The sequence below is a fragment of the Anoplopoma fimbria genome, chromosome 10, assembly GCF_027596085.1.
Source record: "Anoplopoma fimbria isolate UVic2021 breed Golden Eagle Sablefish chromosome 10, Afim_UVic_2022, whole genome shotgun sequence".
Taxonomy (NCBI): domain Eukaryota; kingdom Metazoa; phylum Chordata; class Actinopteri; order Perciformes; family Anoplopomatidae; genus Anoplopoma; species Anoplopoma fimbria.
The window spans coordinates 20,112,213-20,139,829 of NC_072458.1; the positions used below are offsets into that span (position 1 = coordinate 20,112,213).

Here is a 27,617-nt window from a genome sequence, read left to right on the forward strand (position 1 = left end):
CATCTGTGATCAACAGGGGGAAAGTAATTCATTATTTAACACCATATTTCCAAGTGAGACCCCTCAGTGCACCGGGCATGGCTGCATAATGCATGCAGACTGTATAGAAGGAAATCCCATCACCAGTGTCGATGCACAGTAAAGCCTCATCTCATCCGGCTCTGCAGCTGTGGCATCACACATGCATACAATATTTCATATTATTTCTCATCCGGCAGCTACGACTAAGACATATGATTTTCACAGACAGCATCATCGTATCATCCTGTGAGCATTTGTATGAATGACAGATAATGTATTATGTGTGATCCATGCAGAAGCACCCCCAGTATTTCATGCATTTTAAAAGACAGCTATATCATGGATTGACTTATATATGGAGAGGGGAGGGGAGGATCTATAATTCAACACAGGCTTTTTGATGGCTTCTCCCTAGAGTTTTCTGTTTTTTTTCTTCCCTGACCCTTCTACAGACCCTCCGTGCCTCTACGGATCACCTTGACGTTGACTCTGTCACCGATTGAACAGTGTTTCTTGTCTAATGGTGTGTTTGTCTAGTGTTTTTGTGCTCTCGCCAGCTCTCTGCTCTGGTCGATCTCAAATAGAGACATTCTGGGAAATCTCCTCGGCATCACGTGAGTCTGCGAGGACAGTGCAGAGGAAATGGGAGGCTCACAAATCAAATCTTATCTAATGAAGCTAATATGATTCAGACGGAGAGGAAAAGCTAACCCTTTGCCCTTCAGGCTGTGTGGCCTTATTTCACTGTCTTGCTACATCCCTTTATATTCTTCACAATCCTCTTTCTATGTCTCGGCTCGTTTCACCATCCCTTTGTGCTTCCCCGTAGTGCTGATATGATCAGTTGGTTGAAAATTAGCGTACAAAAATACTGATAACCGATAAATCAAATTAGGCTTCATAGCTAAACAAATAAAAAAGGCTTTTTTTCATTGACTTCCAATACAACACATTTTACCACAACAAAAGGATTCACATTTAGATCTGCTGTCTTCAACCATCAACCATCCACCCGACCTCCCCCCCCCAAGAGATTATTGCAGCACTATAACAATGTCACCTTTTTTCTTCTGAGAGAGGAAAGTCACTATTTTCATGAACCAACAACCAATACTGACAAACTTAGCGACAAAAACGGCCATTATTATAAATAAATAAATACATAACCCATGACAAAACAAAAAAATATTAAATAATAAAAAAATAAATGTAGAAATTAAAGCCTCAGATATCAAATAAATGTGCAGGTTAGTTTGAAAATAAATAAATGTGCAAAGAAAGGGAAAAATAACAAATAAATGTTATTCATTTGTTTTCTATTTCTCTCCATATTTATTTATTTATTCATTAAAATGTCAGCTTTAGTCCTCCATAATCATTTATCAAGCAAAAACGCAGATGGCTAGCTAAGATTTTCTAGCTCCATCAAATGCATTTTGTTTTGGAGAACACATCAATTTGGGCTCACAGAAAATGTGAGGGGGAATTTTTCATTATCTAATGACACTAGATGATCAACTTTGGAAAAACATCACAACACATATAAATACAGCTTTGCTATATATAATACACTCAGCGTGTTTAACATACTGTAGTCTGGTATGAGCATTAGCCTGATGGCTAACGTTAACTAATCTTAAGATAGCGCTGTGTAACTGACATTCCTCTTGCTACTGCTACACTACATTTAGTATTCATCATATCTTCTAATTGTCATTTAACAGATTCTGAAAATAATTGACATTTAATCAAATACCATATTCTTATGCTTTGTTAATACTTGCAAATTGCTCTGTAGCGTGAGCCTCCGCAGATGGCATGCAAGCTCCAAGGACATGCAAAGGCGTTTTTTACTCAATGTTTGTTTCATTATTCTCCAAAACGCCAGACGACGTGCAAACAAAATGTTATGTAAATAAGCAAGAAGACAGCAGGTGTAACCGACAAAGTTAAAGTCATGTTTTTCAAACATAAACATAGCTTTATGTTCTCAATTGTTGAGAAGATCACTTTCGGCTAGCTAGGTTTTCAGATGATGTGTAACAAACTAGATATTGATGAGATGATGGTATTCTGATCTATCCAAGTTTTCAATATCTATGCAAAGAAACACAAAACTTTTGTCCAGAAGACCGTTGTTCGTGTCCCATGCGGAACTAAAAGTAAACCTTTAAATTTGGTCATGAGCTGTTAGTCACGTTACTCACATGAGTCGCTAGTCTTTTCGAAAGTTTATTTTGAAAAGACACAATGCATGTAACTAGTCGAAACTTGCACGCTCACCCTGCCGTCGTCAACAATTGACACCTAAAGGGCCTATAGCATCGTAGTTTGAAGCCACTGACCTAGCTTTGATGTTCAAAGATTTCACCCAAAAAATATATTTTTTTGTCTTATGCTCACTACTTCCCAAACACTTGCATCTGCGCTAAAACTAATAAGGTTAGCAAAGATGCATGTGTTTTGGAATGTATACCGCCAGATAAAGACTACTTTGATTATACTGCACGAATTGTAGTGAGAGTTTGTAAATGGATGTTTTGATATAGTTTTGCTGTTGTAAAACGCTGTCAAGATTTACTACGATTCATCTACTTGTCTCAGTTTTTTTATTCTTCGATGACCATGAAGAGAGTGATTCCTTTCAGCTTTCTCACCACATAATAATCCTTGTCTAACACTGTGTTATAGTTGCAGCGGCGTTTCTTCTGATTTTGTCATAAAGATTTATGTTCACTCTGAAAAAGAAGGTAAACTATTTCACAAATACAAACCTGACGAGACTACATTTCTATTACGTCCATAATCCTGAATAAAACAATACTCCAGGTAGAACGACACCCATAAAAAACATCTTATCACCATTTCCTCACTCCTATTAAATCCTCATTCCAACTAAGCTTGCCCCCGTGAAAACAGGTACCATATGCTCGCATCTCTCAGATTGTCATACTGTTGTTTCATCACGCTGAGAGTTGCTTTTACAAATCACACAAACAGCTTCCTCCTGAGGGGGTTGTCATTTTTTGGGGGAATAAAAGCATAACTTGAATACATAAACACGGAGACGGTCACCTTCCTCTGAGCTCTCTCGTCTCACTCTGCCTCCTGTTTTTCTCGCTGTCTCTCGGAGCCTCGCCGAGGTTCTTTTGGATGTTTTGTGTGTCAAGGTAACCTTCAGGGGATCGTGTCTTGTTATCTCACAATTGAATAATGACTGTTTTTCTGTCTGTTACTTCCACTGGAGCAGGAGTGCAAACAAATAACGTGCGCACACAGAACTTATTTGTGTGCTTGCTGTTTTGGCCAATCATTAAAATGAAGCTTCTCTTCTTGCACCCGGTGTCCTCACAGTATTCGACATGGTGTCATCAATATCTTGCTTGCTCGCTCTGATCCATTACACCGCTCTGTCTCTCTCTCCCGCCCTAATGAGCAGTGGGGAACTATCAACTAGACAAAAACAACAGTGCTCAGGGATCAATTAATTGGGATATGTCAGCAATGATGATAGCAATGTGTGTGTGTTGGAAACTTGCGTAGTTCAGCAAATATGAGTGATGTCCAACATGTCCTGAAGAGTTGCTGACAAAGACTGAATTTCGACATAAGAGTTTGCATTCCAGTCAGTTTTCATGACCTTACACTTTGTACCCTGTAAAACTAAATGTAGTCCTTATTGAGTTTTTTAGGAATGAGTCATACAACCTAGAAATTACTTTTTTCACTTCCAGTTCCCTCTTCTCAAAGGCAATGTTTTTTTTTCATGTTTTATTTTGTTAGCAAAAAGTAAAAAAAAAAAAGACTGTGGTTAACACAAGCTTAAGAGATTTTAGAATTTTGTACAACAACATAAAATACAGAAATATGTCAGTAAATACCACTGAAGCTTTACATTTCTTTTAAAAAAAGAGGTTGCTAACAAATAGCTAAATGAAACTACTAAACGTTATCAACTCCTTTAGCTTCGTGGTGGTGAAGTTGAGGTCATGTGACCGTGGTGTAGAGATGAGGACTTAGTCACACAGACATAGACTTGAGACATGACTTGGACTTAAAAAAAAAGACTTCTCTGTGTTTGATTTGATAAGTTACATTCTTAGCTGTCATTAGTCTGAGACCCAGTGTAATTATACAATACAGTTGAACGAAAAACAGGTTATGGTTGTTGTTGCACGCCTGATAATGTTAGCAATATTTTCTTGTTACTCTGAATAACGTAGTCTTTATCCATTTTTAAGGAGGAAAAAACAATCATTTACTTTGAAGGAAAGTTTCATTGTGTGTTGTTTATCGTGCGTTCCGATGTACTGAATACTGATAGATTAAAGAATGATGATACAGTACATGTCTTGAATTCCTTAGATATAACTATGCAGTAATCTAAGCAGACCGTATGACATGCAGCAGATGATAATAGACTTGACATCTCCTCTCTTGATTGATTGACATCTCTGCCGTGGTGTTGTTTGTTTATAGCCAAACGTTGGCTTTCTATTTCTGTAGATTGCATTTACGCTTTCAAAAGTCATAAAAGTGGTGTTGATTTGTGGAGATTATCTTGCTGAACAAAATCTTCATACATTAATGAGTCAAGATGCCATTTGTGAAAAGAACTATTCTGATGAAATGTAAGAATTTGAAAGGTAAATAATTCAAAAGACAGAAGAGTTCGGTGATAAAACAGATACACAGTGCAGTTTATCAGCTCTTATTTCACAGCAGACATTTTGACTTGTCGTTGAGGGAAAATCACAGGTTTTGCTAATCATATTAACGAGGGCCCCATTATTTCTAAGTGTCCCAGTAATCCAGCATTAACTGCCCTGTAAAAGGAAGCAGCCAAAATAGATGTATTATGTGTTTTTCCTGCGGTGACATATCAAAATGTGAAAGAAAGAAAAAGGTATATTCAACCCTAAGACATTATTTGTATTCTCTTCAGATGTGCCTGATCCCTGCACAAGAAACAACCTGATTTTCAAGTAAATCAAGATGTCGTCAATCACCCTGCACACCCACACAGGTGTTCTCAGTTATCGGATGAGACCTCTGCTCAGGTTGGAGGTAGGTGCAGCAGCGTCAATCATGATGAAACATCAGCTGTTTATGCTGTTTTAAGCATCTTTTCTTCTAAACAAACTGGGTTTTGGCCTTCATTCTTGTCAATTATTGATAAAATGTTACTTATTTTATGTTATATAACATAACATAATACAATACTGATTGTTATTTTTGTTAATATGTGAATATTCATATTCATATCACTGTGTACTTTTTTATTTTAATGCTTTGACACATTGTATTTAAGAAACTTTCATGCCAATAAAACCACGTTGAATTGAGTTATAATTACACCCCTGTTTAAGCAGTATACTCATCCAAATTCTTTTAAAGTGAAAGTAAAACTGGTAGCAGTACATGGGTGGTGGCACAACTCCGATAAGTCTGATAGGTCAAAGTCAGTCTGCAAAATCCTAGTTGGGATTAACAACTAGGCTACAACCAGTCTGCTTGTCATCCTTGCTCATGTTGGACTCCATGCTCAGATATAAGGATGTGTATTGTCTCTACAGTGGACCTTATTTAACCTTCACAAAAATTGCTTGAATGTTATGTTCAGTAGGGACTCCAACCTTAATCTCTCAGCGTGACCCGTGTGCTCACACTCTAAAGGCAGCTGTCAGATTAGGGCGACCACTTCACACACAGAGAGGGAACACAGTGTTTCCATCAAGCTGGAGGCCGTCTGATAAAAGCCCGAGAGTAGAGGACGGATGATTACAGTCCGTCCTTACTGAGGATGTTAAGAGACAGTGTCTCCCTGACTGCAGCGAAATAAACTAGGACAAAGCAGAGGCCACGCAGAGGACACAGCGGCCTGAAGTAGGTCATTAAATAACATGCACGCCAAGCTCCCAGGTGTGACTTCAGCTCATAATGCAGGTGTGAAACAAAACCACAATCCAAACAGCAGAGTTTGAATAAGCTGTAACTTTTATTGCACATTCCTGTTTGGTCTTGCAAACGACCTTTCACCTTTTTGAACCTTTTAAGACCTCGGCCTCGACCAAACACTCAAGTCAGGAGTGGGACAAAGTCGCCCGCAGTAACTGATCACAGGTCAGATGTGCACATTCCCCTTTACGATAGAGATTTGAACCATAGGGAGGTCATACTGATCCTAGATCTGTGACAGGGGAAAACTTCAGTCCAGATCTTTGTGTTGACTGCATTACCCATAAGCCAAATCACTGTCTAGAGCAGGACCAATGGGGAAGGGACAGTAGTGACATCATGGAGGGGACGAGGAAGTATTCAAGGGAGCGTAGACATTTTGTTAATTCCACTTTGATGCACTCCCAATGCAGAAAATACTCCCTTTTATAATCTTGAGGCTTTGAAACCTTCTGTCCTTCTTTACTCCCTGAAATCCCCCCCCCCCCCCCCCCAAATAAACACACCTTCCCCCATCACACAAATACATAGGCTATCATTCTCAGTAATTTTTTTTTTCTTCTCATTTTTTCTTGTGACAATACCTGCAACATGCTTCAAATCTTCATTTTGGCAAACCACAAATAAATTAAAACACAAACATTCATATAACACAATGTGACATTTTTTCAGGACGCTTGGAAATAAAAAGAAATATACATACAATACAGAACCCAAAAAAAAAAAAAAAAGAACAAGAAAAGAGAAGCATTTGCATTTTTGTTTTTTCCATATTTTTTCTTGCTTTTCTTGAAAAAAGATATACAGTAGCTAGCTACCAATCACGTATCACATGCAGATATAATACAACATAATCAGTTCACCCAGTTAGTGTCTGCAAACTACCAATCTAAACTATATCACAAAATTATTCTCTTGAAACCGGCAAACACTCAGCGTTTGAGATATTTTCTCTTAATAACGATTCATTTTACAGTTTTTCTCCGCTGACAAGCCGAGAGATCACTAAACGATCGACCCTGAAATGACTAGCCAAATTCAAAGGGGACTAACGCGCTTTCGTACATGATCACATACCAGATGGTGTGTTGTTGTTGTTGTTGTTTTTTAAACTCTGCCTTTTTTTTCTTTTTGAAATCCACGATGGTGATGTAACACACATGTTTGCTCACACATGCACTCACGCACAGACAGAAGGACTTTTGTTATCGGCCATAAAACGACACACACTGGGGGGGGCGGATTTGAAAAAAACGCGGCATGCTAGCAGCGCGCCTCAGCCTCCAGCTCAGCGGTTTAAACCACCCTGCTCCAGGATTACGGTTTGGGGCCCTGCTGAGATGCTCCTACGCCCCTGTCTCTCCTCACCTAACCCAGCATCTGCCCAACACTCCTCTCCTCCCAACACAAAAAAAAAAGCACAGGGCAGGAGCAGATAGTGACGAAATGTCAGCGCCGAGCGGGAGGTTTGACATCCTCCATCCTTCTACTCTTCTCTAATGATGTTCAGCGGAAATGTCAGACCAATTAGCAGCTTTCCCTCTGACATTTAACTGGCAGATAGCAAAACAAACACACAAGGAGCCCACTGGATTGGACGGACGGACAAACAGTCTGTAGCGAGCAGGCGTTCCAGTTGATTGAGACTGACGTCGCTGCTGCAGCCCGTAGAGTTAATATTACATATTCATAAAAGTCCTTTTAAAGGTTGGAACTCAAGAAACTGTGGGTCTCTCAAGTAATCACAGCAGGGTGGTGCAACTCATATCTGTCTTCAGCCATTTTGCAAGCCACCTGACATTTCCAGAAGCAGCCGGTAGTGATCAAAGCTCTCCCTCTGCACTTCTTCTCCTTCTCCAACTCCTCCTCTCCCCCACTGCCTTCAGTTTCTCTCTCTCTCAGCAGACATCAATCAGGCGAGCTCTGAAGCGTGCGCTCATTTAAAGCTCCACGCCATCCACGGCAGCGCTCGAGCCCCTGCCTGTCTGTCGGTCTGTCTGTCTGTCTGTCTGTCTGTCTGTCTTCATTCCTTGGCGTCATCGCCGGCGTCAAGCCGTGTGCACGAGTGTGTTTGTGTGTGTGTGTGTGTGTGTGGAGCACAGCTAAACGTTTATGGATCAGAGAGAGAGACAGACGAGATATATTCAGTCACAACCACACACTTGTTTACAGTACTAATAATCAGGAGCTGACATAGAAAGGACGAGACGGCGACGAGTAATTCAGCTACAGAAGAAGAAATAAAATACAGCACTCCCTTTAGGACTCGTCGTTCACAGTAAATCATATTATTCTCTGTTTAAAGGGTTGTCTCCCTTGCTCACACACACACACACATACACAGACAAACATACTGAAGCCTGGCCTTCAGCTGTACCATCTGGTATCTAAATCATGGGAATTACTTCTTCCTCTCTTACACACACACACACACACAGACACACGATAACATCAGCGTAGAGAGAGAAGGAAAGAGAGGTGATTGACTGTCATTCTATTAATCATAGCCTACATAGCCGTGAAGCAACGGGTGACTTTTTATTTCTCCAGTAGAAATCAACATCCATCTACGCAACAGTGAGCTCTAAATGCAGCCACAAGAGACGGAGAGAAAGAAAGGAGGAACAGAGTGAACGAGCAAGCTAAATAAAACAGATACAGAGAGAGAAAAGGAGACAGAGAGAGAGAGAGAGAGAGAGAGCACAGCTCCATGTAAATTACAATCTTGTTGCATTGAACTGTGAGCAACGGCACAGTCGAAAGAAAGGGGAAATGAAGGAGTGAATGAGCGAGTATCAACGCCAGTGCGCTGCCCGTCTATTAAACATTAACAGCTTCATTTATATGTAAATGACCCGACAGCTACAGGGAGAGAGGGGAGAGAGAGAGAGAGAGAGAGAGAGACGGCGGGGAAGCGATGCCAGTTCAGTGCTGTAGAGGAGAAGGGAGGGAGGGGTGAGGAGAGAGGGGAGAGGATGGGGATGAAGAGGATTCAATAGGAGGTATGAGTCTCCTTTATTCAGTAGTCTTTCACGTGGGTGGAAAAGTCCACACTGTCCGTTTTTTCCTGTATGCGCGTAGGTGTGCGTTATGACAAAAACAAAAAAAGAAATCCACCGATGCACACACTCTCAGTCTGACAAACATACACACACACACACCTTCATCTCAGGTCTTTTCCAAAATGGGGGAAAGTATCTCCCAAGGTGAGGGAAAGGGGGGGAAAAAGTTGCTTCTTGGTTGAGGAGTGACGAAGATGGCGGCGTGTCTGCTCTCCGCGAGTTTTGGTGGAAATGAGGGCAAAAAGAAAAGAATCCCCCCCCAAAAAAACCAAATAACACAAGACACACAAAACCAAAAGAAGAAAAAAAACTTTTGGGTGAAACAGCAAAAGGTGGAGATGGGAGATTGTTGAGTTAGCGTGGTGTGTCGTTTTGCGTGTCGGGGCTAGCTGGGTTTCGTTTCCGGCTAGCTCGGGGTCGGCGGGTCGGCGGCCCGAGCGCTCAGCCGTCGGACACGGGCGGGGACACCCAGCCGTACTTCTCGTGGGTCTTCACCAGGGACTTGAAGGTGGCCTCGGCTTCCTTGCGGCTGAAAGCTTTCTTGGACTTCCCTGATTTCCTACATATACGCCCCTGTGAGGACACAGATACAGAGAGAGAGAGAGAGAGAGAGAGAGAGAGAGAGAGAGGAAAGGGACGAGAGGGAAATGAGGTTAGGATTGTGATACAAAAAGGTACAAAAAATACAGACGTCATCAAACTGTCCGCTGGCGGGACAAATTGATGCATTACTCTAATCAATATTCCCTCGTCTCATCTCAGTACAGGGACACCACGACAGAGATGTAGCCAACATTAACGACAGCAAGGTCATGTCTTTGTTATGGATTCTTGAGGGTCGTAAAGACTCAAAAATAGATTTATATTCCACAAACGTGGGTTTTTAAAGCAAAACGTATTTGCTTTCTGGTGGAGAGTAAAATGAAGATGTCTAAGACACTTGTTTATTATGTTTCAACACTTTAGTTTTTGTACGAATTAAAGGGGCAGTTTGTAGGATTTGGTGGCATCTTGCTGTGGGGTTGCTGAACACCCCTTCACTGCCGCAGAGTGCAAAACCGCCCTAACGTTGTTCGCCTCACTCAGAGAACATCCTTACCAAAATAACAATATTTTAGGACCGACAGAAGTCAGACAGCAGCTGGCGGTATCACGGTTTTGCACTCTGCGGCTCATGTTACCGCACTTTTACCAGCCTTCAGGTAACGTAAAAAAACGCAAAAAAGCTCTCGCTAGAGTCAGCGTTTGGTATTTCCATTCTGGACAACTGTAGAAACATGGCGGTGCAACATGGTGGACTCCGTAAAGAGGACCTGCTCCCTATGTAGATATGAAGGACTCATTCTAAGCTAACGAAAACACAACGATTCTTAGTTTCAGGTGATTATACCCTAATGAAAACAAAATTATGAATATTATATTCCATTTTCAAATAGATATCCAGAGATGCTACAAACTGTCTCTTAAAGAAACAAGATATAACGTGTTGTTTACTGAATTAGAGGTGCTGATAGAGAGATTTGCCAGTGGTGTCCGTCCTGTTTCCAGTCTTTATGCTAAGCTAAGCTAACAACCTGCTGGTTTAAGCCTTATATTCAACAGTCACGTGATTGGCATCAATCTTCCTATCCAACTTACAGAAAGTGAGTAAATTCATTTCCAAAAATGTTTTCAAAGAATGAATGTTTTTTTGTGTCTCTTGTTGAAGGTGTTGAGCTGAAGGTAGTTGGCCTCATGACGTTAGTATTTGCAATTCCTGGCTACAGCCCTGCATACAATGTCTGCCAAACAAGCTACTTTCACTTAATCTATTTGGTTGTCTGGCTGTCTGTCAGAAGGCAAATTATGAATCAAATTTATACAAAATTGGACAGACAAACAGGTTCTGAGCCAAAGAACAATTGATTGGCGACGATCTAAATGAAGGATCGCAGCCATTAGGTGATTCATGAAGTTTTGTTTTTGCCATACAATAATAGAGATAGATGTGTCCTTCCAAGTCCTGTGGTTGTGTTTGCCAACTAAGCTGCACACATCCAAAGCTGCTATCTGTGGATTTTTTTGTTGATAGCAGCTTCAATTTACAGCTGCAGTTATTGTCAGTATGAATAAATTGCTCAATCATTTGGATGGTAAATCCATTAATTGTTTGGCCTTTTAAGTGTCGGAAAGTGGTGAAAAATGACAATCACCAACGTGTAAAGGCGCAAAAATATCAAGTTGACAATCATGTAAAACAGAGAAAAGCAACAAGTCATCACACTGGAGAAACTTAAACCTAAATGTTCAAAGTGGCCATAAGTAGGAGGAAAGAAAGTGTTGATTTATTAATGATGTCTTTTTTCGCATGCTGACATTGATTTAGCTTTCTGGGCCAAAATAGGAATACCATTGTGTGAAATATAAATAATAAAACAGCCAATGTCAGAATTATTATTTGTGAGATCTGGATTTGCATTTTCAGATCAAAAGAAAGATGATTCTCTTGCTCACAATTGTTAGCGGTGTTGTCAAGCTCATTCTAGAAAAACTGTTTCAAGTTTTCCTCAACAGAATGTAGAAAGACAGAGATACAGCCCACATGTGCACATGGATGAACTCGCTGGTGAATGCACTGCCGCAGGGGAGACGTTGACAGGGCAAGTGGTCTGAATGCAGGTTGAACATTAGATCAATGTTTAAAGGCAGAGGAAAGGGCTTTTAAGACGTCAGGTCCAATCAGCAGTATCCCTCCACTACGCTGGGCAATGGGGTGACAAGTGAAGACCAGAACCAGCTACTGCACTGAATGATGAAAGAGTTGAAAAATATGGCAGAAAAATAAATATATAAGCATGTAACACTCTTGTGTGAAAAGCATCTCACTCAGAGCACCGTGGCATCTCACACAGACGTTTTTATTCAGGCAAAACCTTGATGAAGTCCTCCCTCCTTCACACACTGGAGCTAATAATAAGCATGGGATGAAGTGGGTAAGAAAACAAATGGAGAAAAGAGGTGTCACGATAAAGCTGCTTATTCTGTTGTTGGCAGTGGTGCTAAGTCTTCCCTAAAGAAGAGTCTGTGGGAGGAACTGTGTTCACATTGAAACACTCTGATAGATACACAGCCAGGACAAAGGTGTAAATCAGATCAAATTCACTACCGTTTGAGAGAAAATCACCTCTGAATCACAGAAACATCTGAATTGGAAGGTAAATTGGTCTGACTGCACAGTAAATCTCTGGTCATACTGCAGGCGGCAACCACTGAGTATTAAAGGTGAAGCAAATGCTTAAGTGCCTTAGACTTGCAATCTTTCTAACGGCCAGCAGTGGGCGACTCGTCTTGTTGTATAAAGAAGTCTGATTGTATAGAAGTCTATGTGAAAACGTACCTACTTCTCACTTGATTTATTACCTCAGTAAACATTGTAAACATGAGTTCATGGTCTAAATCTCTAGTTTCAAGTCTTCTTCAAGTCAGCATGATGTTCATTTAGTAAATGATGGTCTTATTTAGAGTTAAATAGACCATAAAGCAGAGTATGCTTTAGGGGCGGGGCTACCTTGTAATTGACAGTTCGCTGCCACCGTCTTGTCCAGTCTGGTAGTTATGTGAGTTTGCGTCTTACAACTTCAACCCTTTCACACTGTGATTCAGTTCATAAAAGTTAACATTTTGGTTTCCTAAATTGACTTATTCAGCGTTTGGTTGTACTTCCAACAAGAGCTCCACACTCGTGTGTATTCTTGTTGCAAAGAAACAAGATGGCGACGGCCAAATTGCCGAACTCAAAGCTTCAGGACAACAGTCCACAAACCAATATGTGACGTCACAGTGACTACGTCCACTTCTTATAAGCAGTCTATGAGCTATAAGCTGAGGTTACTGATGTGGTTGACTCACTAGACTCTGGCCTTTTGCAGTGCAATATGTCTGGTAGTTTACTGTGCTTCTTGGCAGGGAGAAAATGGCACTGAGGCCACTCTACTCAGCTGAAAACACGACTAATGAAATTATTTTATATGGTGAGCTCCTCTGAATGCTGCAGTGCAGATAAATACCCTCATATTGTTAGAAACCCCTGGTCTGCACCTTTTTCCCGTGTGTGTCACAATGTCTGATTTACAAGGCAGCAAATTTTCAATGTGTTTAATTTCCATTTGTGCTATTTAAGACATCACTCTCCTATTTGTGTGTACTGTATATATAAAGCTACAGCCAGCAGCCACTTCGCTTAGCTTTAAGCATAAAGACTTTAAACAGTTGGCAAGGTAACAAAATCAGCTTACAGGCACTTGTAAAGCTCAATTAACATGTTATATCATGTTTGTCTGTAGGAACACACTGTCAAGAGTTTATTGGGACAATGTTTTCATTACTGTCAACATCACAAACTAAATTTCAAGTCAGTGCCTTTATAAAGTTCTTATTAAAACCATGTGCAACCCAACTACTTTTATGGCTAGTGGAACACCATATGTAGGAAAATGTCTGCTTCTTTTATAAATCGGGTGGCATAACTCTTAGTTCTCTAAAAAACTAAATAGCTGACTTTACACCTCTATTTTGCATCAGTGCTAATTAACTTTTAACTTTGATACAAGTAAAGTGAATCGTCTGTTTTTCTCAATACTGTCAAATTATTCTAGGAAAAAAATTATAAATACACTGATTTGTATTAATCCCTGATCCCTAGTCAAATAACAACCCTGCTATCTTATTACAATAAGATTAGCACACTGCAAATTTGTGGTTTAGGGACATAGAATTGTTGTCTCTTACTCCTGGATCCAAAATGCACGAGCTCACAACTACTTTTGTCTCAACACACGGAAACAAGATTTAGATGAGGACTAGAGAGATTAAACAAGATAAGTGTATCTGCATAATCTTTAACATTAGCCTAGGGAAAGCATTAGAGCTGTATTTTTTTTTTTAAACTGTTAGTTCCTTTTAAAAAGAAGTGGATTTCAGGCCAAAAATTTTGATCTGCATGCTTCTCCTTCCAATGAGAAACATCAAACGCAGTCCAGCGTTTAATTCTCCGCTCCCATGACATGTGATGGATGATCGTTACGTCCCTATTGCGTACTTGCTCGGCTATTTTGGGTCAAAAGTGATGCCGGGGATAAAGGGAGATGAGGTGATAACGTTGAATGATCTGGAGATTAGGGTTACAGTTTCCATTCCTGTAGCAACACTGGCCTCATTTCACAGCGGGGCTTAGCGATACTCGCTGTCTCTCTCAAACAGACATTTTGAAGAGCTTTCCCTATCGGTTACACTTGTATTTGGATCAATATTGAAATCAACCCCCTGCCATGAATGTCCACCATGACGATTGATTTGACGCATGAAACACTGGCAATTAAGTGAAATGAAACAAGGCAGTATAGGGCCGATCTCACCACTATTATGGGGACAATGACTTGACTGGGGAAGTTGATTCGCACTGGAAACAAGAAAACTTTCCGTTCGTTGGCAGAGTTTTTCCCCCCACTTGTTTTGAGAAACCTTGACGCGTGACGCAACGAGTGACTCATTCAGAGAGATACAGCGTGGGGATTTGCTTTGATCCACACAGCCATTAAAATTGTGAAACAAATCTTCTGGATGTCACCTAAGCAGCGCTGTCTGAAACCTGCTCTGCCTCTGTGTGCAGCCAGAGGCCTCTAACACAGATTACCAAGGCTGACAAACACAGATAATGCACCGGTTGGCTGCCGTCACAGAGCGTTGGGAAAAAGCCGAGATATGTTGTTCTCTTAATATCTTCCGGTTTCGCCATATGTTAAAGAGGTGAGATTACCATGGTGATAGATGGAAGGAAGGACTGTGTCCTATTCTATTGTCAGCATCATGTGCATGTTTTTACGCACAAAATCTGGCAATATCAGTTTGTTTCCTATGAGAAGAACATGGGGCAGTGTTTGTGTGTGTATGTGTGTGTGTGTGTGTGTGTGTGTGTGTGTGTGTGTGTGTGGATGAATTAGATGGACTCTGTTTGCATATACCTGACCTGAAAACAGTATGTGTGTCTGACAAAGAGACAGAGTATGATAGGACAAGAGAGGAAAGGAGTGTGGGAATAAGGGGGTGAAAAATTGTGCGTGATTGTGTGTATTGTTGCACAAGCCTCCACAAGAGTCTATGACTTCAGCATGAAAAGGGGAAATTGAGCATTAACTGGCACCATTGTGTCCACAGTCATCGACAAGAATGGCTCGGCGTGACGCATCCAAAGACGGACGGAGAGAGGAAATAAAAAATATCTGCTCGCGACAGAAAGAATGGGCAAACAAGCGTGTGTGTGTGAGGGCCCCGGGCCTATACAGTGCCATGTCAGTGTTTATCTGTCTCAGCTAAGCGCTCGCTCGTTGAGAGGTACACACTTGTGTAAAGTGGCTGCTGGGTAATCGTGTGAATGGAGATCAGTCAATGGGCAGAGGAAGGAAGGCCCCCAGTGCATGTTGGGAAGCAGCTCTGGGGTCATTTGGTGGGGGGGGGGGGATTGCATAACGCAGACATGTGCTTAACGGGGTCGGGATAAACAAACAGGGATCAATGTCATCATCATCCTCATCAGATCATTAAGGAGAGCCCTGTGGGACCGATGGCGGGGTCATTAAAGGATAATACCACTGGGTTTTTTTTAAGTTAGCGTCATTGGTTTAGCTTCCTCTGTCTGCACACAGACGACAAAGCACTTTGCTGCCATTCATCCTTGTACATAATTACAATGATCTTCAATAGAACAATGAAATCCCTCATAGAAAACAGGAAACCTTAAAAAAAGGGAACTCCAGTCACGTCCTACGTTAAACAGCGTAATGTCTTCTGTGGCACTGAAGGAACTTTCCATCGCTGGAAAAAAAGGAACCGTGATGTCATGTGGGGGTTATCCCGGCTTCGGCGTGGGAAGTACAGATTTTTAACTAAAAAAGCAACACTGAGAAAAGCAGCAAATTATTACATGTGAGAAGGTGGAACCAGCGAATGTGTTTTTGCTTCATGAATGAAAAAACAAGGATCAATCATTAAATATGGTTGCCACCTCGTAAATTGTGTCACATCTTTTTGCTGGGTGTCGTCTTTAGCACTTGATAGCAGCTTATTTCAGGCTGCGCATACCTAATCTGTATTTTCAAATGAGTGATGCTCAGTTGACAGTTGATTTTTACGGGATGAAGGTCTGAGGACTGAAACGTTGTCAATGTGAGTGCGAGTGACTGACAGCTTACAGAAATGAATAGGGAATAAAATGTTTGCAAAAAAAAAATCTAGTTAAGTGCAAAGTAAAAAGAAGAGAGAAGGTCACCTCTTCAAGAAGTACTACTGAGCCTTCCTCGCTGCACTTATTGTATTCGTATCAGTTCGTTGCACTTATTGTATTCGTAGTAATTTGCTTCTGCACTATACTTTTGCTCTGGTTTATGCTTTAAGATGCTTGTTTAAGAAAGGAGATGCACTTATGACTTCTGGTGACTAGTAGTTCTCTTGAATACCTATGTTGAATACACTTATTGGATAAAAGCGTCTGCTAAATGACTGTAATGTAATGGTTATAGCCAGGATTATACTTCTAAATACCACTAGTGTACTTTCTTAACACTACAGTACAGATCAACTACCAAACTGGCTCAAACTACAAAGGCACCGATATCGAACATGATGCTGAGTTTGCTCACACACACAACAGTTTCTACCACCTGCACGGCACTCTGAGACTTAATTCACTGTCATACGAGATAGATTACAATGTGCCAGTGATTGTCTAAAAATCGGAAGTTAAGTATCTGAAGGCCAGACCGGTGAACTGGCGATCACCTTTAGTTATGTCTTCTGTGATCGTGTGTGTGTGTGTGTGTGTGTGTGTGTGTGTGTTCCCTCATTTCGGCAGGTGAAGACAGGTGTGTCTCTGTTGACTTTCACTTCATCGCTTTGTCAACGCGTGTTTCCTCTCACACTAAAAATAGGCAGGAAGCTTCTAAACAAAACCACATCCCCTGTTGTCAAAGCCAACCGGTGCCCCGGGACGAATAAATATATCCCCGTGTGTTGAGGCTTATATATAGCTCCTCTTTTGTCATGATGCATGAGTGACGAGCACATCTCCCAGAAAATGAGGACATGAAAGCGCCTGCGTGGGTGCATAACCACAGAAGAGGCTAACAAAGAGATAAAGAGGTGCACACACACACACACACACACACACACACACACACACACACACACACACACACACACACACACACACACACACACACACACACACACACACACACACACACACACACAGGAATAATTAATCAATATTGTTTCCATTAGCAAACTGGAGAGGGAAGACACTGCACCATAATTAGGGAGCACTGCAGAGCTGCCTGCTCATCTCCTCAAGCAGCAAATCAAGATGAACACACACACACACAAACACACATTTTCCTCTCTCTCTCTCTCTCTCTCTCTCTCTCTCTCTCAGCTGTGGGTACAGTTTTTTTTTGGTTGCATGACCTCGCTTGGTTACAGATGCTTAATGACAACAGAGGACTCTGGAATAATGTTCAGTTATATCATCAAAGCCAAAAGAAGCACTAACGGGTTGGGGGGGGAGAATCCAGTGACAGTTTACATAAGGTCTCCTGCCACAGCGCTGTCATGCTGCTGACGTCAGACGGAGAGGCAGTGAGGAGAAAGAATCAGACTCTACGGATGAAATGACGCAAAAGTGAGCATTTGAAAACACGATTAGATAACCGATAGTGAAAACTAGAAAATCTATTAAGATTTTAAACGATTACAGCCCTGAGTGCATTCCGAGATGCAGCCATTTCAATGGAAATTGCAGTGCTGCTGCTGCTGCTGCTGCAGTGCACTAAGGATGTGAAAAACATATTTGACAGGATTACATAATCCAGTCAGTCTAAGTCAGAGAAGCCTGCTGGTAGGTAGGCTACCTGCTGCCTCCATTTTATTTAAAAGTCTTTCTATCCATCATCACACATGTTGAATAACTGTTTTATTTGTCCAATAATCTGCTGTAGCACAGATATGGTGAGGCTGCATTAGAGCCAGCGTAGGGACCGTTCCATTGCATGGCAGCGGGTCTTTGTTGTCAAAGGATGCTGATTTATGGAGGCAATAAAAAGGAGAGCAAACCCGGTGCTGCAGAGAAGAGCTGGCACCAAGGAGATACTGAGGTTTGCACTGCATGAAATGGCTGCTGTAAAGTCACATAAAGATTAATAATATTCACATTCATGGGTTGGCTCACAGCAGGGAGGAAGGGGAGGAGCCTACAGGCCTGCTGTGACGGTACAGCACCTATGGCTCACACTGAGCATAATGAGGGCTATAAATAGGCTCACCATACAGCAAACACATCCATTTGTAATGAATGGTGTTTGCTATATTTTGTTATGTTTTAAAGATGAAGTCTGCCTCCCATTGGGACATATTTCCTGTTGGGATAAACTCATGAATTTTCCTATAAACATTTTTGACTTGACAGATCACTCCACTGGTGTCCAAGAATGACACTCCATTCAGGAAAATGATAAATAGGCTCACCATATAGCAAACACATCCATTTGTAATTAATGGTTTTTTTATGTTTTAAAGATGAAGTCTGCCTCCCATTGGGACATATTTCCTGTTGGGAATTTTCCTATAAACATTTTTGACTTGACAGATCACTCCACTGGTGTCCAAGAATGACACTCCATTCAGGAAAATGATAAAGTAGATCAGCATTGCATAGCATTACCAAAAACATAATCTCACATTTCCCCCCAGTTGCATTGTACAAAACACTGCTTTAAACATTCATATCAGACTAAAAGCCACATGTTTTACGCATGGATGCTGGCTCTCATCCAGAGCATGGATGTATCAGAGATGATGGACATGCTGTTTGGTGTTGATGGACCCTCACCCTTCACCCCCCCCTCACCTGTCCTTTTACGAGGCTGGCCGCAAACTGCCTCATGACGGCCTCCACCGTGTATGCGCTGGACCATCCCCGGGGGGTCAACAGCTCCATGCATATGGCCCCTCCGTCCAGCACGTACCCGTTCTCCAGGCGGGGGGTCAGGACCCGCATGAAGGGCGGAGAGAAGGGGAAATTGTCGGGAAAGGTGACGTTGAGCAGGATGAACTCGGTGCTGGTCTCCTTCATGTCCTGCCACAGCGCAGAGTCCTTGTCCACCTGGTGGAGCTTCACGTTCCAGTCGTACAGGTTGTCCTCCACCAGCTCCACCGTGATGAAGTTGTCCCCTAACCTCCTGATCTCCTGGAGCTCCTTCATCAGCCTCCTCGTCCGGACCTGGGTGCAGTGTTGCCGGTGAGGTGCCAGCGGTGGTATGGAGGAGGCGCTGGTGGGCTTCCTCCTCCTCCTCCTCCTCCTCCTCCTCCTCCTCCTCCTCCTCCTCCTCCTCCGGTCTGCTGCTTATCCTTCCCGGACGGCTTGTCCTTCCCCTGCTGGTCCAGCTTCCTCGCCTTAATCTCCGGGGTGCTCAGGATGTTGGTTTCGTTGGCGGTCTGACAGTGTTTGTTGGCGTTGGCGTGGTTCTTCTGGTTCCCTTTAGTCCCCTTTAGCGAGCCCTGATGGTGCTTCGGGTCCTCGGTGTCTCGGTCGTGCAGGCGGATGAGACCGATCTTCCGCAGTAAGGTGGCCATAATTTTCTATAGATCTATGGTTCTCCACTGATCCCCCCCCCCCCCCCCCCACCCCCCAAACAGGGGCAAGAATCTCTCCCCTTCAAAAAGGTTCTCACAGGGAGAACCTTTGCTGGGTATCAAGCCTGGTACCGCAATCCCCCCCCTCCACACACTGCAGCCACAGGATGAACACAACCGGGGGAGACTGTCCACTGTCCTCCTCACAGCATCATCTCCATGCGGCTCCACTGCAGAACAGAAACACCACAAATAAAGAAAAAAACATAATAAATGAAATATTCACTCACAGACATCACCAAAAATATAAAACATGGTTGTGTTAATAGATTAATGGACTCATGTGGACCCTCATTAATAGACTGTGACTGCAGGTATTCAATGATAGGTCGATGCATTACTCTAAAGCACTTTGGTAATATTGTAAAAACAGATGAGCTGATGAGCTTCTATTATTGTTTTACACCGAATAAAGGATATAAATAGACTACAGGGAAATCATAGAAGGGACGTCAAGGGAGGAGAAGAAAACAACACACCATAATGCATCACAAGGTTGTTACAACAAATGATCCTCTCTCTAATGATTAGACACACTGGGCTCCTAAAGGAAATACATGTGAACCATATAGAAACACTATGGAAGAATAAAACACATTATTATTATTATTATTATTAAGGTCAATATAAATGGCATTGAGGATAACTGTGGAAGAAACACTATGTATTATATAAATATAAGGAACTAAAATACCCAAAATGTGCCAAACAATATTCCAGGCTGTACATTCCCATCATAAGAACATCACATATTCTCCTTTATGTGTGCTCTGCCGCCCACACAGAGCCAACATTAGACCAGCAATGCTTACCAGAGTCGGGTGAAAGTCGAAGTATGTCCGTTTTTTATATATATATATCCCGTTATGGAGACCGAACACCGACCCAGGCTGTGCGTAAAAGGACAGAATGGCTCCAGCATCCAGGAGAGGCTGAGGAGGGAGGAGACGAGAGCCGGTGATGTGTGTGTGCAGCTGCGGCAGCTCCGGGTTTTAATGCAGCCGAGGACAAACCAGCCCCCGGTAATCCTCCTCAGCCGGGCTGTGCTCACCGGTGAAGCTCTGCAAAAGTGTGGCCTTCCTTTTTCACAATAAAAGCCCTGCTGTTGCATTCGAGGTAAACTATAAAAACCACTGTGCAATAATAGTTAAAATGGTTTTTTTCTGTCTGTAAATATTATATTTTCAGTTGTTGTGTTTTTCTACTGTTTTTTGTTGCTTATTTATAATACTTTTATTTTTTATTTTTTTTATTTTTTTTTTTATTTTTTATTTTTTTTTATCTTGTCTTTCTTTGCTATGTCTCTTGTGTGCACTATATCTATGCTGCTGTAAGCCTGCAAATTTCCCTGTATATATAATACTTCAGTTATTGTGGATTCTTTACTGTTTTTATTGCGGGACTAATAAAGGATTATCTTATCTTATCTTATCTTATCTAAGTACCAAAATGGATCAAGGATTATAGTCTAGTGCAGTGGTTCTCAATCTTTTTTTCAGTGATGTACCCCCTGTGAAATACTTTTTCAGCCAAGTACCCCCTAACCAGCGCAAAGCATATTTGGTTGAAATAAAGATGTAATACTAAGCGCTCTGCCATCAGTGTCTGATTTATTAAACTGTCAACACTGACGATTGCATTGTTGCATTGAATTCAGTTCATGAACTCACACTTATATTTTATTGAATATTTATTAAATTTAAAGGATTTTTTTTGAATGGATGCTAATTTTAAATATATTTTTTAAAAATCTCACGTACCCCCATTTGAGAACCACTGGTCTAGTGTATACGAAAATACAGCATTGACATAATCCAATTGGCGATTACAATGAGGACCATAGAGTACCAGTCAAAAGTTTGGACACACCTTCTCATTCAATGGTTTTTTTTTATTTTTATTTTTATTTTTTTCTACATTGTAGATTAATATTGAAGACATCCAAACTATGAAGGAACACATATGGAATTATGTGGTAAACAAACAAATGCTCAACAAACCAGAATATGTTTTATATTTTACATTCTTCAAAGTAGTTGAATGAGAAGGTGTGTCCAAACTTTTGACTGGTACTGTATATCAACAGTAAACTTCTTTAAATTATTCTCAATTCTCAATAAAAACCTACCACATATTCAATGATACATCAACTTACTAACTATTGGGTGAATAAAGGAAAGTGTCAACAAGCAACACAATACGATATGATTCATATCAGTGAAAAAAAATTAAACAAATAGTCTTTAGCAGAAGGTAGGTTATACTAACACAACCAATAATTCCAATGCAGCACAATAAATAATTGAAATATGAAACAATACGAGTCACAACATTATGAGCAGTACCACTGCAGTAGAACGAATCTTTACTGGAAAAATAGCATCATTTTTAGTCTAATCTTAATGTGATATTACTTTTATTTTGAAATTCCATGGTATATTTCCTTGTTTCTTCTGGCTAACTCTGTGCAGCTTGACGTTCCTGTGTAGAGAATGTATTACTGCCTCTAAAGAGGATGAGGAAGAATGTAATCTCAACGTCACTGACATTCACTTTCACTTTAGTTTCCCATTTACCTCCAATGCTGTCATAATATGTATATATTACACTGAGGTTAGTTGGAAAATACAGGGAATATTGAGCCTCTTCCTTATTTAGATATTAAGAGATTGATAATAAGACTAAATGTAGGCCAGTGTCCAGGCATTTGTCAGACTTAGGGGTTAAATGTTCCCTCATCAGGTGTGTGATTTAAGATGTAGAGTTGAATTGCAGTTATATATTGCATTGTTGTAAATTATGTTTGAAATTCACACTAACATATTTGTAAATCGGCGGTATGTAAATACTGTGCTGTGTATGTACATTTAGTCACACAGTACCAGTCAAAAGTTTGGACACACCTTCTCATTCAACTACTTTGAAGAATGTAAAATATAAAACATATTCTGGTTTGTTGAGCATTTGTTTGTTTACCACATAATTCCATATGTGTTCCTTCATAGTTTGGATGTCTTCAATATTAATATTATGTCCAAACTTTTGACTGGTACTGTACATAGTAATAATACAATGTAGCTGGGTGAGACATGCTGGCTTTGAAACAAAAAGTATTTTCGATTTATGAAACATATTAACATACTCTCCCATTATGATTCAACATATATTCTCAATGTGACTAAAATCAGTAAACCTTTAACATTTATTAACATTTATTCTGTCTGTATTTCTAAGATTCTTTTTTGGTTATTGTGGATTTTTTATTTTTCTTACTTACTTACTTATTTTAAATACTTTTTTGTTTTTTCTACTATGTACCAATTGTTTGCACTATATCTATGCTGCTGTAATCCTGTAAATGTCCCCGCTGCGGGACTAATACATTTATTATAAAGGATTATCTTATTTTATCTTAACATTTATTAACATTTATTCTGTCTGTATTTATAAGATTTTTTTTTTAGTTATTGTGGATTTTTTATTTTTCTTACTTACTTATTTAAAATACTATAATAAAGGATTATCTTATTTTATCTTAACATTTATTAACATTTATTCTGTCTGTATTTATAAGATTTTGTTTTTTAGTTATTGTGGATTTTTTATTTTTCTTACTTACTTACTTACTTATTTAAAATACTATAATAAAGATTATTTTCTTATCTTATCTTATTTTATTATCTTATTTTCTTATTTTATCTTATCTTATCTTAACATTTATTCTGTCTGTATTTCTAAGATTTTTTTTTTAGTTATTGTGGATTTTTTATTTTTCTTACTTACTTATTTAAAATACTATAATAAAGGATTATTTTTTATTTTATCTTATCTTATCTTATCTGATATAGTAATTGTACAACACTGCTTTCCATGCAGTCAAGTCCTTCTGTAATGAACTCAGCTCAGTTTAAGGTTTTGACAAAGAACTGTCATCACGACACTTTGAGTCCCAAACAGTCAGTTAACGACACTCCGTCACTGCTGGTTACCGTGGCGACCGACCAGCACCCCGCAGCGATTGGCTGTTCCATTGCCGTAAAGCACGTCGGCGGTCTGACTGCCGTAGAGCACGACAGCGACTAAAAAAGCAGGCTTCTAAACGGCGTGTTTTCTATTTATTCTGCAGTCAGTAAAGATGGCGGAGAAGTTTGATAATCTGGAGGAGCATCTGGAGAAGTTCATCGAGAATATTCGACAGCTGGGGATCATCGTCAGCGACTTCCAGCCCAGCAGCCAGACGGGACTGAACCAGAAGCTGTGAGTCGAGAGGAAGTGTCGTAAAAACATGAATATGCCAAAAAGCAGCGTGTTTACCTGTTTGTGTGTCCTCAGGAACTTCATGATATCCGGACTGCAGGACATCGAGAAGTGTCGCCAGCAGCTCCACGAGATCAACGTCCCTCTGGAGGTGTTTGAGTGAGTCCAGGCTGTCAGACTGCTTTACGGCACAGCCAGACTCCATTCAGGATCCTGATGATTTAACACTTTCACTCCTTGTAGGCAATCTGGGAATGGGTCATGCATATTTTTTTACTTCTAATCTGGTTGCTTGTGAGCCACTTTTAAATTCGGCATACATATATTATAGAAAAACACATGCTGGTGCCACACTTCTTAGTTGCTGAAATAACAATTTCAAGTCAACAACAATAACAAGTCATAAGTGCATCTCCTTTCTTAAACAAGCATCTAAAAGCATAAACCAGAGCAAAAGTACAGAAACAAACTAATACGAATACAATAAGTGCAACAAACTAATACGAATACAGTAAGTGCAACAAACTAATACGAATACAATAAGTGCAACAAATAAAGAATACAATAAGTGCAACAAACTAATACGAATACAATAAGTGCAACAAAGCCAGACTCCATTCAGAATTCTGATGATTTAACACTTTCACTCCTTGTAGGCAATCTGGGAATGGGTCATGCATATTTTTTTACTTCTAATCTGGTTGCTTGTGAGCCACTTTTAAATTCGGCATACATATATTATAGAAAAACACATTTATTTATCCACCATGCTGGTGCCACACTTCTTAGTTGCTGAAATAACAACACATTATATTACATTACAGTCATTTAGCAGACGCTTTTATCCAATAAGTGTATTCAACATAGGTGTTCAAGAGAACTACTAGTCACCAGAAGTCATAAGTGCATCTCCTTTCTTAAACAAGCATCTAAAAGCATAAACCAGAGCAAAAGTACAGTGCAGAAGCAAATTACTACGAAAACAATAAGTGCAACAAACTAATACAAATACAATAAGTGCAACAAACTAATATGAATACAATAAGTGCAACAAACTAATACGAATACAATAAGTGCAACAAACTAAACAATAAACTACAAGTAAGTACGAATACAATAAGTGCAACAAACTAATACAATAAGTGAATACAATAAGTGCAACAACTAATACAAATACAGTAAGTGAATACAATAAGTGCAACAAACTAATACGAATACAATAAGTGCTACGAGGAAGGCTCAGGGTAGTGCTTCTTGAAGAGGTGAGTTTTCAGCCTGCGCCTAAAGATGGGCAGCGACTCTGCTGTCCTGACGTCAGTGGGGAGTTCATTCCACCACTGAGGGGCCAGGACAGAAAAAAGCTGCGACGGGGCAACCAGTCGCCCCGAGGCAGCAGAGCGAAGTGGTCGGGCGGGGGTGTAGGGCTTGACCATGGCCTGGAGATAGGATAAGCAATCAAAACTTAAATGTATACCAAATCAAAAACCCCACTCGGTTTAGAAAAACTCTAGTCTCATGTATTTTGGAATGTGCCTTTTGACTATACCAAGAGCCAAGCTCCCAGATTGAACTAATGGAATTCCTAAATCCCTGTGCTTCAACGCTTCATCCTAGTCCACTCCACTGATATCATGCCTTGTGTTTGTAGATACATTGACCAAGGTCGAAACCCTCAGCTGTACACCAAGGAATGTCTGGAGAGGGCCTTGGCGAGGAACGAGCAGGTCAAAGGGAAGATTGACACTATGACGGTAAGCGATTGTGCCATGGTCGCTCAGATTCCCCACCAATGACACGGCAAGAATAAACAGAGCCGGCAAACTGTTTCACTGATTAAATGCGCCAAAGCAAATTTAGGAATTTCTGAAAAGATAAAAATGTCCCTTTTCAAGGATCATCTTCATTATACAAAGAGTTGTGTCCTCAAGTCAGTCTCTGTAAAGCAGCTGATTAATGAACTGTACTTGGACAAAATGCTTGAATCTTTTTGTGGTTCAGAAAAAGTTCTGCTCCACAAATCAGTTATTTGATACATTTTTCCTTTTATTTCTTAATGCAATTGAGCACAGGGCGGATTTGTTTGGTCTGATCAACATTTCTGTGTCCTTGACATAGACATTCATGAGTTTATTATCTTCTACATGAAAAGAAAACTAGTTATTATCAGTTTCCATAATAAACCAACCTCGACTGTTGTTTTGTCTTTTATTACAGAAATTCAAAAGCCTTCTAATCTCCGAGCTCGGCAAAGTCTTTCCAGAGGAGATGGTAAAGTACAAGGCTATACACGGAGAAGATGCCCCCTCCTAGTGACTGCTGCAACGTGACCCCTGACCTTCAGCCTGTGACCTTTCATCTGAAAGCCTGAATGGAGTTTGACCAAGCAGGTTCCACTGTGGTCGCCTGCAGAATATGATAAAAAAAAAAAACACCCATTATTATTTTTCGTAAATATTGTGATGCTGTTGCTGACTAAGGACCCCGAGGAAGGAGGTTTTAATTTCTGCTCAACAGCGTGACTCAGCCAATCCTGACCCGTCTCTCCATTTAAACTCAATTTAAAGAAAAGTGGGAATAGTATAGAAGCGAAACCGATCATTTTCAGCCCTGGGTTGTTTTGTTGCCAGGAGACACATTTGTTTTAATGTCCTGTTGATGCATGGGCACTCAGTGGGCAGCAGAGGCAATTTCCACAACTCCCAAATGTACAGAAGAAAATGTTCAGGAGCTGCGAGGCACTCATCTGATTCTGCATTGAAGGAAGTTACTCCCATCAGATGTACATACAGTAAATTTATACTCTTAGACTTTACCTTTTGTAATGCTTCCTAATCCTTGTGCAACATGCATTTGTACCACAACACAGTTCATGACATTTTGTATCGAGCTCAGGTTTCTAATGGCCACAATTATTGAATGCAAATGCTCTTCGATGGTAATTCTGTGCCTGATCACTTGACGTGGTCAGAAATGAGTCCACTCTTTATTTGTTACTTGTTTGTATTATAATATTTTTTTTGTTATTAAATGATCCTTGTTGGACTGGTTCTGTGTTTTTGACTTTGTTTCATTACAGACAGCAGATTTAATCAAAGAAGTCACTTCTGCCTCAATTTTACAGAATTATTCGTCCCATATAAGATAATATGTATCGAGTATTTTTTGTATTTTGCTCTCATTGCACGTTCCCAGAAATAAAAATACAGTTAAAAACATGACAACAAAGATGTACAAGAGTAAAGAAAGAATATAAATATATATATATGGTATTCATAAACAACGTACAATATCTGTTAGTCAGGCTGTGTTTTTATATTGTAAACAATAATAAAATAGTGCAATGGTGCAGAGTGCAACTATGCTAAAATAAATATTAAATCATTAATGTACCAGGTTGCTTAATATACATGATATGTATATGCATGTATACATTTCAGTTTACAGTATGTTGAGTACATACAGCTACTAAGATTTATATTTGGCAGTGATATGTATGTACATGTTACAAAAATACGGTATACTTAAACAATAAAATATCAAGTATATAGAGTAACTTAACTGATGTTAACTGTTCATTCTAGTGACTGCCTTTGGGAAAGG

General features: G+C 40.3%; 2 protein-coding genes across 2 annotated transcripts; one reads left to right on the forward strand and one right to left on the reverse strand.

The window, feature by feature from the left end:
- Positions 1-9,220: 9,220 nt before the first annotated feature.
- On the reverse strand, positions 9,221-19,359 carry ube2ql1 (ubiquitin-conjugating enzyme E2Q family-like 1). The gene is made up of 2 exons (XM_054606652.1): positions 18,976-19,359; positions 9,221-9,614 (listed from the first exon to the last, which is right to left on the reverse strand). The coding sequence occupies exons 1-2, from the start codon at positions 19,327-19,329 to the stop codon at positions 9,483-9,485; spliced, it is 486 nt and encodes a 161-aa protein (XP_054462627.1). The 5' UTR covers positions 19,330-19,359; the 3' UTR covers positions 9,221-9,482.
- A 4,407-nt stretch (positions 19,360-23,766) lies between these two features.
- On the forward strand, positions 23,767-27,059 carry med10 (mediator complex subunit 10). The gene is made up of 4 exons (XM_054606159.1): positions 23,767-24,017; positions 24,093-24,176; positions 25,666-25,768; positions 26,232-27,059. Exons 1-4 carry the CDS (start codon positions 23,896-23,898, stop codon positions 26,325-26,327), a joined length of 405 nt encoding a protein of 134 aa, XP_054462134.1. The 5' UTR covers positions 23,767-23,895; the 3' UTR covers positions 26,328-27,059.
- The last annotated feature ends 558 nt before the right edge of the window (positions 27,060-27,617 follow it).

Coding starts and splice junctions, on each gene's coding strand:
- ube2ql1 (XM_054606652.1), bottom strand. CDS start 19,329: ATGAAGGAGCTCCAGGAGATCAGGAGGTTAGGGGACAACTTCATCACG. Junction 9,615..18,975: donor CCAGCCTCGTAAAAGGACAG/GTGAGGGGGGGG, acceptor GTGTCCTCACAG/GGGCGTATATGTAGGAAATC.
- med10 (XM_054606159.1), top strand. CDS start 23,896: ATGGCGGAGAAGTTTGATAATCTGGAGGAGCATCTGGAGAAGTTCATC. Junction 24,018..24,092: donor ACGGGACTGAACCAGAAGCT/GTGAGTCGAGAG, acceptor GTGTGTCCTCAG/GAACTTCATGATATCCGGAC. Junction 25,769..26,231: donor GGAAGATTGACACTATGACG/GTAAGCGATTGT, acceptor CTTTTATTACAG/AAATTCAAAAGCCTTCTAAT.